Below are 12,784 nucleotides of genomic sequence, written 5' to 3'. Positions count from 1 at the left end.
AAAAGAGCAGAGCCACAGCCAGATGAGCAGTGCACAGAAGGGCACTCCTAAGCGCTCCTAAGGGCACTTCAGCCCTGCTGGCCCAGCGAAGTCCCCTCTCCTGACTGCTCCCTGCCCCAGAGGGCACTGACATCCTCGCTGCTGGGCTGGAGCTGCTGAGCACACCAGAATGGGCTGTGGCAGGAACCTGCAAGCCCGGTGCTGCCACCAGGAAGCTCTCCCATAGTGTGACCTGTTTCCCACTGAACTCCCACCTCAGCACAGGGCAGAGTCACAGGGGACCCAGAGCCTTGCCAAGCCGTCTCCAAGGGCCTCTGGAACTGGCACCATCCCCAGTGGCCACGGGCAGCAGCCCCACACTCCAGGTGGCCACGGGGCACAGGGATGGAGTCAAACAGCTCCCAGAGCCAGTCACATGCACGGGCAGCCATGCCACAACAGTTCTCAGAGCCACACAGTGCTTGGCTGTATCCCAGCCAAAATCATCAACCAGAAATCTCATCATTTGCATCCGAATCCCCAAAGGGCTGAGGCCTGTGATGGATTTAAGGGATTATACGAAACTAAGACATCATGTTGCATCTTCATGCTGAGAATCACATTTCTGAGTGCAGGCAAAGCTGCTGTGTGAGGGATTTGCCGGCAGGAACCAGTGGGAAGGCTGCAAGGACCCTCCCTAGGGGCTGCCACGAGCAGGAGCCGAGCACAGTGGGGACCAACACCTGGTGAGGGACCGCATGCCAGCTGCTGCCTGCAGGGCTCCTGCTCCACCCCCAGCACGCCTCCCTGCAGCTCTCCTGAGATGCTCCAGACACCGAGTGGCTCTTCCCACTTTGTCTCCAAAGCCTTCCCCATGGAAGGGGATCACGGACAGATACGCCCGTCACTCTGACACTGCCCTCCACGGTGTCTCTATTCAGCTGAGGAAGGCTGCAGGACCGTGGCTGCTGGCAGCGGGGCTGGCTGGCTGGCTGCCTGCTGGAGAGCTTGCTGGCAGCTCCGCTGGATTAGCTCACCCCTGGGAACAGGGACACGGCTCCTGCTGGCAACCCGGCCCCAAACCCAGTGCAAAGCAAAGGAGACAGTCTGCAGGGTTGCCCCTCACCTTGGTGCTTCGCAGCCTCCTGGTTCCCTGAGCTTGCCTAGCAGCCTGGAGGCAGCTGTCCACGTGCCTCTGATATTGCAGCAGTGGCACCAGTGACTTACAGAGGTAGCACTTCTCACACCTGCCAGGCAGGAAAGGACAGAGCACCGCATTAGGATTCACCCTGCGCTGGGCTCCCAGCCACCAGCAGTGACTTTCCTCCTCTGGACCGCGCCACTGAAAGATGTGTCACCAGATCGGGGCTGGCTCAGTGGGGTCAGGCCGGCACCAATCACAAAGGCTGAGTGATTATCGGTTTTCCCTGCCTGCTCCTCTGCATCCTGCTGCTGCAGCAGCGGGACGGTAATCAAATCTGCTCATCTAACTATCTCCAACACTGCTGATTTCTCCCCAGACATAAAGCACCCTGTCAAAATCCACAGAAATGAAGTGCGAGGGCTTTGCAAAAGGGAGGTAAATTCTGCCTGAAAAGCAAACCGAGTGTGTTAAATCAGAGAGACGTGTTACCAGGGCTGGATGAACTTGTCTGACTAGTAAATCAAGTCCTTCTCTGCACTGTCTCCATTTTCCAACATGCCATAGCACACACTCCTGCTGCAGGTTGGCACAGGTGCCCTCTCTCTTGCATCGTGCTCCTCAAACCCCCTCATTTGTGCAGAAGATGCCCAGGCTCAGGAAAACCGAGTGTGCCTAGGGAGAAAATCAGCCTGGGTGAAAGGAGATGGAGGTCAGGCTTGGATTTACACAGCTACAAGCACTGCCACACCAGCTCTCAAGAGGGGACCATGCCATGCAGAAAAGGGCACTGGTTCTTCAGGAGAGCATCCACCTGCGGTGCTGCTCAGGAATGGACCAGGAGCCCCAAGGAGCAGCCCCAGCAGCATCGTGTTCAGTTTGATAAGCAGCTCTCTCCCAGTAAAACTCACTCCAGGCTCCAAAATGCATATGGAGAGCCCCCATCGAGCAAAACTCTGCAGTACTTTCCCCATATTTTCTTTCCAGTCAGTGCTGATTACCCAGATAATGTGTCTAAACAGAAGCTGTCCTCTCTATAATTAGCCTAATTCCATTAGTGATGTTGCCATCCACTGTTTGTAACAGCAAAATTGCTTCCATAGCAGGGATTTTACTGTCAGATCCTCTCTTATGATGCTTTGTGTGGGTGGCAGGAGGAGGGGCTGCATGGGAAGAGATTAAACAAAGCCACTGCTATTCTGAAAGTCTAATTTAATTAAGAATATCACTACAGGTGCCATGTTGACAGCCTCCCCGTCCAGGCCTCCTCTTTTCTCAGGGTTACTGAGCTCCAATCCCCCATAAGAAACCAGCTGAGTTGGCAGCATTTTAACTGCAGCTCCCCCACAACAGTCAGAGACCACGCACCCTGACCCACCGTGCAGTGGCTGGAAGGAAATTATTGCCAAAATAAACAATCTGAGAACAGCAAATTTCTTTTGTTTTGATATAAACATACATAGCACTGCGACAAGAAGCAAAGGCAGCTTCTTAGGGAGCAAAGGCAGTTTCTTAGGGAGCAAAGGCAGTTTCTTAGGGAGATAACACTACAAGGCCAGCATTTACACGGGGACAAAGACATTTCTGCAGGGACAAGGCAGAACTGGGGCACAGAAACAATGTTGGAGGAGCAGCATACCTACTTACTTGTCAGAACCTGAGGGCGTCTGGCTGCTTTCACCACCTGCAGCTTTACTCTGTGACTCTCTCCGACCCCGCGTGAGCACTGGAAGCAAAACAGAAATGGTTACTGCCATCCATCCCCAGCCACCCTGCAGGATGTCCAAACACAGCACCTTTCAATCTCTTTCACTCAGCACTGCAGTTGAGCGATGCAAAGCGAGACAACTACTGGACTGGGATGGGCAGGTCTTCCTTCCAGCCAAGGGGCAGCTGGACAGTTTTCACAGGGATATGTAAGAAGTCATCTTCCAGGCCTTGGAAGACAGCACACCGTGTCACAGTCCAACCTGTCCTCTGACAGAAACTGCTGAACCAACAGCACACAGCTCACGGTCATTTTAAAGTTGACACACAGCAGCACAACAGCCTGGGAGAGGAGATGCCCCACTGCTCCAGCATGGCTGCACTGCTCACTGCCAAAGCAAACCCCTTCCTGCCGTAGGGAGAGCGCAGGGGCACCAGCCTGCAGGTTGGGTAGGAGGAGGAAGTCTTGCTGGGAAGGGAAGTTTACAACATTCAGCCCTGCAGGCCATCAGTCCTCCTTTCCCATGCAAAACAGAGGGGATCTTTAGACTGCCTGCACACAGCTCTCCATGAAGAGTTGCCCGGCGCTGCTCTCCAATGGCTGCAGGGAAGAACCAGAGAATCACAGAACGCCCCAAGTTGGAAGGGACCCACAAGGATCTGTAGGTGGCCAGAGAGACCCCAGCCCCACCAGCACGCTGACAGCAGGTCTGACAGTTTCTGCTCCTTTCACACGCCTGAGCAGCCCTTGCAAACCTGCTCTCTGGGCATCTGCAGGGAGCATGTCTAAATGTTGTCTCTTTCAGCTGACTTCCTCTCAGCATATCTCTGTTGACACACCACCAGCAAAGATCCTTAGGGAGCACATCAGACAGCTTAGCTTGCTCCACCAGGGACATCCGAGACTCCAGCTCCACAGCAGCTGTCGTGGGACACAGGAGCAATGCACGGAGCTGCTGCACCGCCCAGGAAAATCGCCTGCCACACTGTGTGCAATCGGAGAGGGCAGAGTCCAAGTTACAGGCAAGGCAAAGCTGTGATTGTTGGCTCATCAGCTGTGATAAAGATAGGAAGGCACAAAATTTTGTGCAGCACAAAGGAAATCCTTCAGAGTTTTAGCAAAATTCCCTTTCCAGATCATTCCTGGGCTGCGGGCATTGTCTCATGGCCGACGGCTGATTCCAGCAGCTCATTTCTCACAGGCGGACGTCTCACTGACTTGGCCTGGCCCAGATTCGAAGTGGCAGCCTGATGAGGAGGACTGATGGCCACAGCTCGCCCCCAGCCACCCAGCATGCCCACAGCCCCACCGACATGCATTTGACAGCGTGCTGAAAGCTGCTCTCTGAAGCAGCGTGCACTTGTTAATATTCCTTTAGCACCGTTTCGGGAGCCTCGTGCACTAGCTCAGGTGTTAATCAGTTCTATTTTCTTTCAAAAGCAGTGAACACATCTGGCATAATGGGAGATCTCTGGGACCAGCTTGCAGATGCCCGGGGAGGACCCCCAGCTGTGATGCTGACAGAAGCATGGGGCAGAGAATGGGGACAGCGGTGCCAGCGGCTCTGGAGGCTCAGCAGGGCTGGCGCCCACTGTCTGCATCCTTGGGAGCGCTGGTGAGGACAGCCCTGCCAGCACACACCAGCCTCCTTCCCCTGCTCTCCCTACCAGCCACACTGCTTTACGTGCGGGACCCAGCAGTGGCAGGATTGCGGGCATCTTGTCTTTAAGAAGTGGTGAAGCTTTTCTCTGCATCCACTCCAGTGCTCTTTGTATCAGTGCCACTTTATTAATGTCATGAGGTTTTTAACTGCACCAGCACTGCTGCTGCTGTAGCTCTGAAGATTGACAGCTGCACCAGGTCGTACTGGGGCTTGGGGAAGAAGGAATATACCAAATTCTCATTTTCTCAGGCTCGCGTGGGAACTGGGAAGATGGCAGTGCATCAGCGGAGGACGATGGGAACAGTGTGTTTGATGTGCTCAGTACCATCCAAGGCTCACATCCAGAGGGAAACCGTCAGCTTCATGCAGGGCAGCAGCAGGCAACGGCTCGGCAGCTCCGTGGAGATCCTCTCACACATGTAAGCCCTTCAGCTGGCTGCAGGAAGGAGGAAGGAGCTGGAACAACGCTTCCGCCGCTTCACTCATTCACTTGGAATTAGCAGCAGTCACTGAGCTGGAAACCTGGGATGTGAGCCTTCCTCGGCCCAATGCCACAGCTAAAGCAACAGCAGGCCCTTCCTTTTTTTGACCACAAGAAAATGGAAACTCATGATGAGATTTTCGTACTGCCCAGGTGTGTGGTGCTCTGGGCACCCAGCCAGGACAACCACGGACATCTGTAAGGGAAGGAACCGCAGCCCCTCTTGCCCAGCTACCTCACTGGAAAGCCTCTCCTTAAATACCAGCAGCCTGTGCTGGCCTCCTTATACAAAACACTGAAAGTTTTTTTTCCCCCCCCCCCCCCCATGCATTACCTTTACCACTGAATGTTATCTTAGCGAAAGGTGCCAACATGACAGCTCTGGAAGCACAGTCCTTTTGTCCCTGCACAGATGCATCAAGCTACTGTCTCACCTCTGCTGAGCTAAACCCCAGTGAGTTCATCCCAAATCCTGCTGATCAGTCCATCAAATGGAACCTTTCTGTGAGATGTCTGTCCCTGGGACCTGCAGTGAGGTGCCCTACAAGCCAAAGGCATCATCGTACCTCTCCTCCATGTTGTTTTCTCCTCCAGGCTCAAGTGCACAGCTCAGAGCACAGGGAACCACATGAAGAGCCTTGGCCCGAACAACACAAGCATTATGGCTAGTAAATTTGGTCTGTACAGTGAACATATTAGAATAACTGGCAATGGAAAACCCAAATTCCTGTGATTTTGTCCCAGAACATTGCTCAGCTTAGAGCCATTATTGTAGGCCACGATCTCCATTATTTGAGGCTAGTTTTCTTTCAGGGGGAATTGTTCTGAACAAGGCAGAATAGCAGCAGAGCAATTCCAAAATAGCCACCCTTACAATCATCCCCAGGGAGACCAGTCTGGAGGCAGATTGGAAAGGCCAGCCTTGAACTCTGCCCTGCTGAAAGCCAACACCAAAGGAATGAACACATTCTCTTGCACAGGCAAGAAGTTCTGAGCCTTCTCCTGATCACAGCCAGGATTCCCAGGATCAATGGATACGCTCACAATCCAGGCACACTTGGGACCAGCTTACCATGGGGCCAAAGATGCTTCTGCTGAAAGGCTTACTGAGAACTCTGCTCCATTTTGTAGTGCAGATAAGACCTTTATCAGGATGGGAGACAAACTGTGACAATTCACAATTTGCCCCTTTGCTTTAGGAGCTGGTTTGTGCCTGTGGAGAGAACTCCCCACCAGGATTCAGCATGCACAGCATCAGCTGCTACTCTGGCTCGTGTTATCTTAAAAGGACCCTTGTCACATCCCTAGTGATTCTGTGTAACAGGGACCACATATTTTAAAGCTACATCAATTCTGCATTAAGATTACAGGGTGAAACCTCTTCCTGCTAGAGGAATGTACATGTTACAGTTCTTGTATCAGCTCTGATTTGCTCAAATTGCTCAAACATCACAGATTTAGGCTGTATTTAATAACCCAGCATGTAACTGAAAATTACATATTCACAACCTGAAAAGTTAATCTTATTACAAGCTACCACTTTGATATTACCTGACATTGTGCTAACAGACTTTACATTTCAAGCAGCAGCTAAAACATAACTTATTGAATACATTGATAACCAACCGGTGTATTTGTTCAGTTAAGCTCTACAAAGGTTGGCTATGGAAACCTGACACAGAGAAGGTTGCAAAGAGGATTTAATATGGGCATTCTGACCACACTTCTCTGCCTCACTCTTCACATGAAGGAGAAAAAACTGAGCTCCCAAATCAATAGCTATCATTTTGCAATTTTGGAGGAACAAGAGGAAAACTTCCCTGCAATGCCTTCCTGCTGAACAAGCCATTTTTGCACACGCAAATGTCAGACTCATGGCACAGCAGAGGCTGCACTTGGAGCATTACAGAACATTCTCATTTCTTGAGAGCCCTGAAGGATGCTTACCCAAATGGCTCTGGAGGTGCCATTTTCTACCACTGGCAAATTCTGTGCAGCTCCTCTCACAGTACGAAATAGATGTGTCTTGGTAGTACTGTGTGAAGTAGCCAGGGCTACATACTTGTGCAATAATCGGCTTATAGATCTTCCAAAGGACTAACAAAGAGGCCACTTAGGAAAGACATCAGACAGATCTCTGTGAGGAAGGCTCTAGAAACCTCCAGAGTCTCCAACAACGTTCTCCTGACCAGCCTGGAGATGAACCAAGGCAGGGCAGACAAACCTAAGTCGCCACATCACACACAAATACCCTGAGAGGAACAGGACTCAGCACCTAGCTGCAAGCAGCAGGGAAGGGGGGACCAGCACAGAGAGCAGAGGCACAGACACAGCACATGGCAGACCTGGGCTGTCCGTGGCAGCATCCTCTCCCACGATGCCATTGCAGTACATGGCGTGCAGCTCGATCTCCGCAGCAGGGAAGCCTTGGTCACACAGTGGGCATGGAACGTGGTCAGCAGCCGTGTCGCTGCCCTCAGAGAGAGCACTGCCATCTCCACCAGCCTACAGAAGGGAAAAAGACAGAGGGAAAAGAGACAGCTGTGTTTCTTTTCCTTTTTTTTTTTTTTTTTTTTTTTTTGGTAACTGCAGAGCTGGAGCTGCTCACCTTTCCATAAACTCATTTTTTCTTGGAAAGTTTTATTTTCTCTTCTTCATATACAGGTCAGAAATAAGACCACTGCCTGAGTAAACTGCTGCTAATACCTAATTCTTCTTTCAAAGGCAGTGTGTCCTGCTGAATCACGGTGACACCTCCCTGCACAGCCGTGCACACCACTTAAGGCAAACAGCACCTACACTACTGCTGAAAAATGGCAAGGCTTCCATTAATCAGGAAAGCTCAGAAGCGAAACTGATGGGAAATTCATGGGGCAAAGCGGGAGTTCAACACCTGACTTGCGCTCATCAGTTCCTGGACATGATCCACACTACAGGGGCTGCGCTGTCTGGGAACAGTCCTCTGGGATGAAAGGAAGCTGCAGGGTCTCAGATCCCGGGGTGTTCCTCCACCTCCTCCAGAGGACACTGCTGGAGCAATCAGAGGGGAAACAGAGCACAGAGAAGGGCAGCCCATGTCACACAACGCTGCTAACAATGGCATTCTGCCAGGGCAAAATGTCACCACTCGTGTTTGTTCGCTGGGTACCACTCTCACTTACCAGCACTGTCTTTTTGCATTGGTTACACAGCTGCAAAGGTGCTCTGCTACACACCCACAGAGACACAGACTGCTCCCTACGCTGTGCATGTTTCCAAGACACAGCAGACTGCTGCCATATCACTCACAATTAGAACTCTGCCTCATCAGGCTTGCTACAAAATCTCTTCCTATTTAAGAAAGAAACATTTTTCCCCCCATTAAAATAAATATTTCAGTATTAACCATGTAGAAGAAACCTGAAGGGAAATAATAAAGGAGAGCTCGTTGTTCTTGGGGCTAAGCAGAGACATGCAGCCACTATGCAGTAAAACTGCTGCCCGCATCCCTTCAGCGGTGTAATTTCAGGGAAGCAGCAACCAGGGCCAGCCAAGATGCTCGGTGCTGCTGGAGCACACTGTCACACATAACACTGCTTTGGCAAAGGAGGGTCTGATCCTGAGCATCCATCCTCATTTTTATGTCCCAAAGGGAAGGACGGGGCTTTGTTGACTCAGAGGAGTGGTGCAAGGGTCTCACACTGAGAGTCAAGTCAGAAAACTCATTTCTCCCCAACGCTGTTTGACAGGCTATGGGACTGACCCCAAAAACCACGCACTCATTTCCAGGGAGACTCAGCACCAGATTTCTACGGAGGAGTTGCCATCAGAATCCCTCCAGCCAAACGCAAGCTGTTGCAGCACATCACTCGCAGCATTAGCGTTTGTACCCTGCTCTCACTTCTCAGTGTCACTACATCCTGTGAAGTCCTCACCGCGGCGCGTTACAAAGAGGAGTCATAAAAAGCAGGATGTGTCAACTATGAATGATCAGATCAAACCTGCGTTATTCTGGTCTGACAACGCAGCAAAAAAAGTGATGGGAAAAGCAGCAGACGCTGCTCCTGCTAGCTGCCATTTTTAAATCAGTCTGAGGAGATCAGTGATTCCACACACCCTGCCCACCTACGTTCGGTGGTAAATCACTAATTTTAAATGGAAATGCAACGTTCTGTAACACAGGACACCAGAGCCCCAAATCCGCGTGTACAAAACCTTGTGGTGACAGCCTGGAAAACCTGGACTGCAGAGCCTCTCCTCTTTAGCAGAGAAAATTGCCCATAGGACACAGTGCTTGCAGCCAGCAGCCAGCAACCAGCCAAGAGCGATGCTGGAGGCTCAGCTCAGGAACAAGGCTCCTGTGCCCTGGCTCAGCAGCTGTGACAAAGAGCTCCGTCCCCACGGTCCAATGCTTGCTTCACGCTAACTGCTGATCCATGCGATGGCTGCTTCCCTGCAAGGCTGCAGGCCCAGGGCTGGTACCTGCTGCCAACGGCCACACCGTGACAATCCCTGGGAAGCGCCGTGCTGCTCGCCTCCTGCCCAGCAGCTGTCCAGGTGAAGGTGTAAGACCCAGGGGCAATCTCTGCAGAGCAGCAGGGACAGGTTAATGCCCTGCCGCAGCCAAATGGGTCACGACTGTGCCCTGGGGGCTGAGGATCTGTGCACAGGACTGCTGCAGTCTCTAATTGACTGAGCAGTGCTCGGAGATACCTGCAGAATGAAAGGCACACGAGAGCAGAACCTGGTTTATTAAGAGGCCTGTGACAATGAGACACGGGAGCTGCAGATGCACTGTACAAGCTGCAGGTTTCCAGAGTGAGCTTTCCACAAATGAATCCTCTTGTCAAGAGCTGTATGATTCTGTATTCATGTACCCTGCCAGAGGAGTACTTGGCAACCCCTTTGATATCACTCTCTAAATTAATAGACAAACGGAGTTTTATCAAAAGCAGGAACTGAAGTCAGATGTCGCTACAGTGACAGCTGCAAGGCAATTGCTGCACAGGTGTGACAACACAGGGAAAGCAGCCACACAACAGCGCACATCTGGATTGGGAGGTAAGAGAATGGCCCTGCCGCTGGCTTACTGCTGCTGGGAGCTATCACTGCATATAAATCAGGACTCTGGGGCTCAGCTCATTCTCACTGGACTGTAAACCACCAGCAACCCTCAACACCTCTTTGTTGTCTTTATCCCAACCTCTTGGAGAGAGTCTTTAGACGACAATGTCACACAGAGGACTGTAACAGGGCAAAATGTGCCATAATATGGGTGGCTGAGATTTACTGGGACCCCTCTCACGGCTCCTGGGATCCCTCTGCAATCTTGACCCCCTCAGCACTACTCTTCCGACCCTAGACAAGCAACAGTGCTGCTGTTCCCAGCGACAACGTCCTTCAGCACAGCAGTTGGTGCAGCATACAAGAACAAACTGGAATTTATAACAACTCTCCAGCTACAAGGCTGAAAGGCTCCAGATGCAGCTGAGCACAGCCCCTAGCCAAAGGGATCAGAACTATGAAGCAGCAGAGGAAGTGGGAAGTGTTTACAAGGATGCCACCCAAATCCATGCACCCGGCTACCAGGGGGAAGTGCTAGCACAGCCCAGCTGAAGAAAGCACCACTGGAAACAGAACGCTTCCCCTGCTCCAGGCTCTTTACCTGCATGGGTGCATCTTTGCTGACCGAGGGAAGCTCTTCCCTCTCCGGCTCAATGCTTTCCGATGGACTCGGCTGGGTCTCTGCAGAAAGACAGCTCCATGTCAGCACAGGTTTGCAGCCCCCAAACCTTCTTCTCATTTGTTGTTGCAACTTAGGCATTTCACAGCTTCAAAATATTCTTTAGACTTCTCACAAATGTTATCAGACAACGTGCAACAACACAGTTGGATGAGGGGTTAAGAGTCACAGCATAACGGTGTGAGGACAAAGCCACTGCAGCTTTGCAGCTTCATGGGGAGTGAGACCAGGCACAGGGAAAGCACGTGGGATGCTTGCTGGGATAGAGACAATGCAAGAACAGCACACGGCTCTATCTGAGAAGCAAGGCAAACAGAGCTCCCATCCTGCAGTCTTCAGACCTCCATGTTTTCCTTAGCAACAAAACATGCCTCCAAGCACGGCTGCTATGACCTCCACACAGCTGCTCATCAGAAGGAGCAGGCTCTTCGTGAGCTCCTTCTCCTAAAGCACTGAACTGGAAAATCTCAAACATGATAGGAGAGCTCAAGGAGGGAAAAAAAGATTTGGCCCCACACAGGTTTAATTAATTCACGACAGAAATTATTTCAACTGTCATGCTTTACATATATTGACAGTGAAAAACGTGACAATTTATTGATAGCATTGCAGAGAGCACACCTGGCACTTGGGAATCTCTTGTGCCTATCCAGCAGCCAGCATGTAGCCACCCCTGTGCACAGAACTGGGATGCTGCCTTAGTGGAAAAGGGTCCAAAACCAGGGGATCTTACCTGGGTAATTCCAGCCCGGAATGCTGGAAAGGAAATTTTGTTTGATTCGAACAACTTGAAAGTTCTCCCTTTTTCCCTGAATTTTATAAGTGTAAAATTTTCAGTTCAAAACTCAGAACATTCCCAAGTGCCTCTCACCTGGGCAAACAGAGATCTCTTCTTCTGCAGAGTTTTCTCTGGCAATGTCTGGGCTCCTCTTACTGCCAAGCGGGGTCAACGTGCAGATGCTGTTCAAAACAGGAATGTAATATAAATCTCCCATCCATCAGAGTGACAGCACACACCTGCCTGCCTTGCACAGCTCACACAGCTCTGTCATTTGCAGGTGGTCATTATTTGATAGCCAGAAACGATCAAAATAACAGAGAAGAATACTGGTATGAAATGCTGCTTAACCAAACCACTAGAAGAACTTTTTTGGCTTAGAGAGGTCCTTGATAAGAAGACATAAAGGATCAACAGTGAGAATACCTGCTCACAGCTGCAGGACCTTCCTGACTCTTTCTGCTCTTAGCTCTGGGGGCTGTGCAGGTATCAGCACTGGGCTGTCTGACCCTCTGAGGAAGGGAATTCTTAGGGGGAAAGGCACAGAGACGCAGCACAACACTGGGCTTCCCTGCAGCAAAGCTGCACCAGCACGGCAGTTCCCTGCAGCATGCTGTCCCTCTCCCTTTAACTTCTCCACTGTTTCTTTCCCACCAGCACAACACAATGTCTTTCTGGAGCAGGCAGGCATTGCTGAGCGAGTCTGGCACCCATGCTGACACTCTCAGCATTTTGTATGGCTTCCTGATTAGTCTGATCAAGTATGCAAGAGCACACTTTAAAAACATGAATCCCCATCCTGACAAACAGAAGATTTATTAAGCTCAACCACAGGCCTCAGAGAGGAGAGAACAGCCACCGCTGATTTATGATAAATAACAAAATTCTGATAGGAAATCACAAGTGGCTTTTCTCTCTAAATAAAGCATCTCAGAGCATTTGTTATGAATCCAGGCTGAGCGTGTTTTACTCTGTGTCTAACATCAGGGCTCACTTCAAAAGGACTCACACAACACAACTTGCTATGACATTTATGAAATGGGCTGATCAATTTGAAGTCAAACCGCATTTCTTGCTACACCAACTATCCCCAGTAACAAAGCCTATAATCATTTATTAAAGCCCCAATCTACCATGCTCTGCACACAGCACTGAACAATCAGGCCAAATGGCCTACAGGAAGCAGAGGGTTTCCTACTCTGCAGATTGATACCAACTATTTGGCCAATAATGCCAGATCTAAGGGAAGATGACCGTTCTGAAATTATGAAACCCAGCAAATAAAAGAACCATAAGACCATCTACCCTCTCC

General features: G+C 50.8%; 1 protein-coding gene across 1 annotated transcript in view; it reads right to left on the bottom strand.

The window, feature by feature from the left end:
- Positions 1-12,784, bottom strand: part of UIMC1 (ubiquitin interaction motif containing 1) — a 33,181-nt gene that overhangs the window by 817 nt on the left and 19,580 nt on the right. Inside the window, 5 exon segments of the mRNA XM_042835912.1 lie at positions 1,106-1,226; positions 2,768-2,846; positions 7,318-7,477; positions 10,617-10,696; positions 11,566-11,654. Of these exon segments, the coding sequence (XP_042691846.1) occupies positions 1,106-1,226; positions 2,768-2,846; positions 7,318-7,477; positions 10,617-10,696; positions 11,566-11,654 (529 nt within the window).

The sequence above is a fragment of the Centrocercus urophasianus genome, unplaced genomic scaffold (assembly GCF_019232065.1).
Source record: "Centrocercus urophasianus isolate 14NV4802_14NV808 unplaced genomic scaffold, USGS_Curo_1.0 seq_558, whole genome shotgun sequence".
Classification (NCBI taxonomy): domain Eukaryota; kingdom Metazoa; phylum Chordata; class Aves; order Galliformes; family Phasianidae; genus Centrocercus; species Centrocercus urophasianus.
The sequence above is the reverse complement of the archived record's forward strand: the minus strand, read 5'-3'. Positions and strand labels throughout refer to the sequence as shown.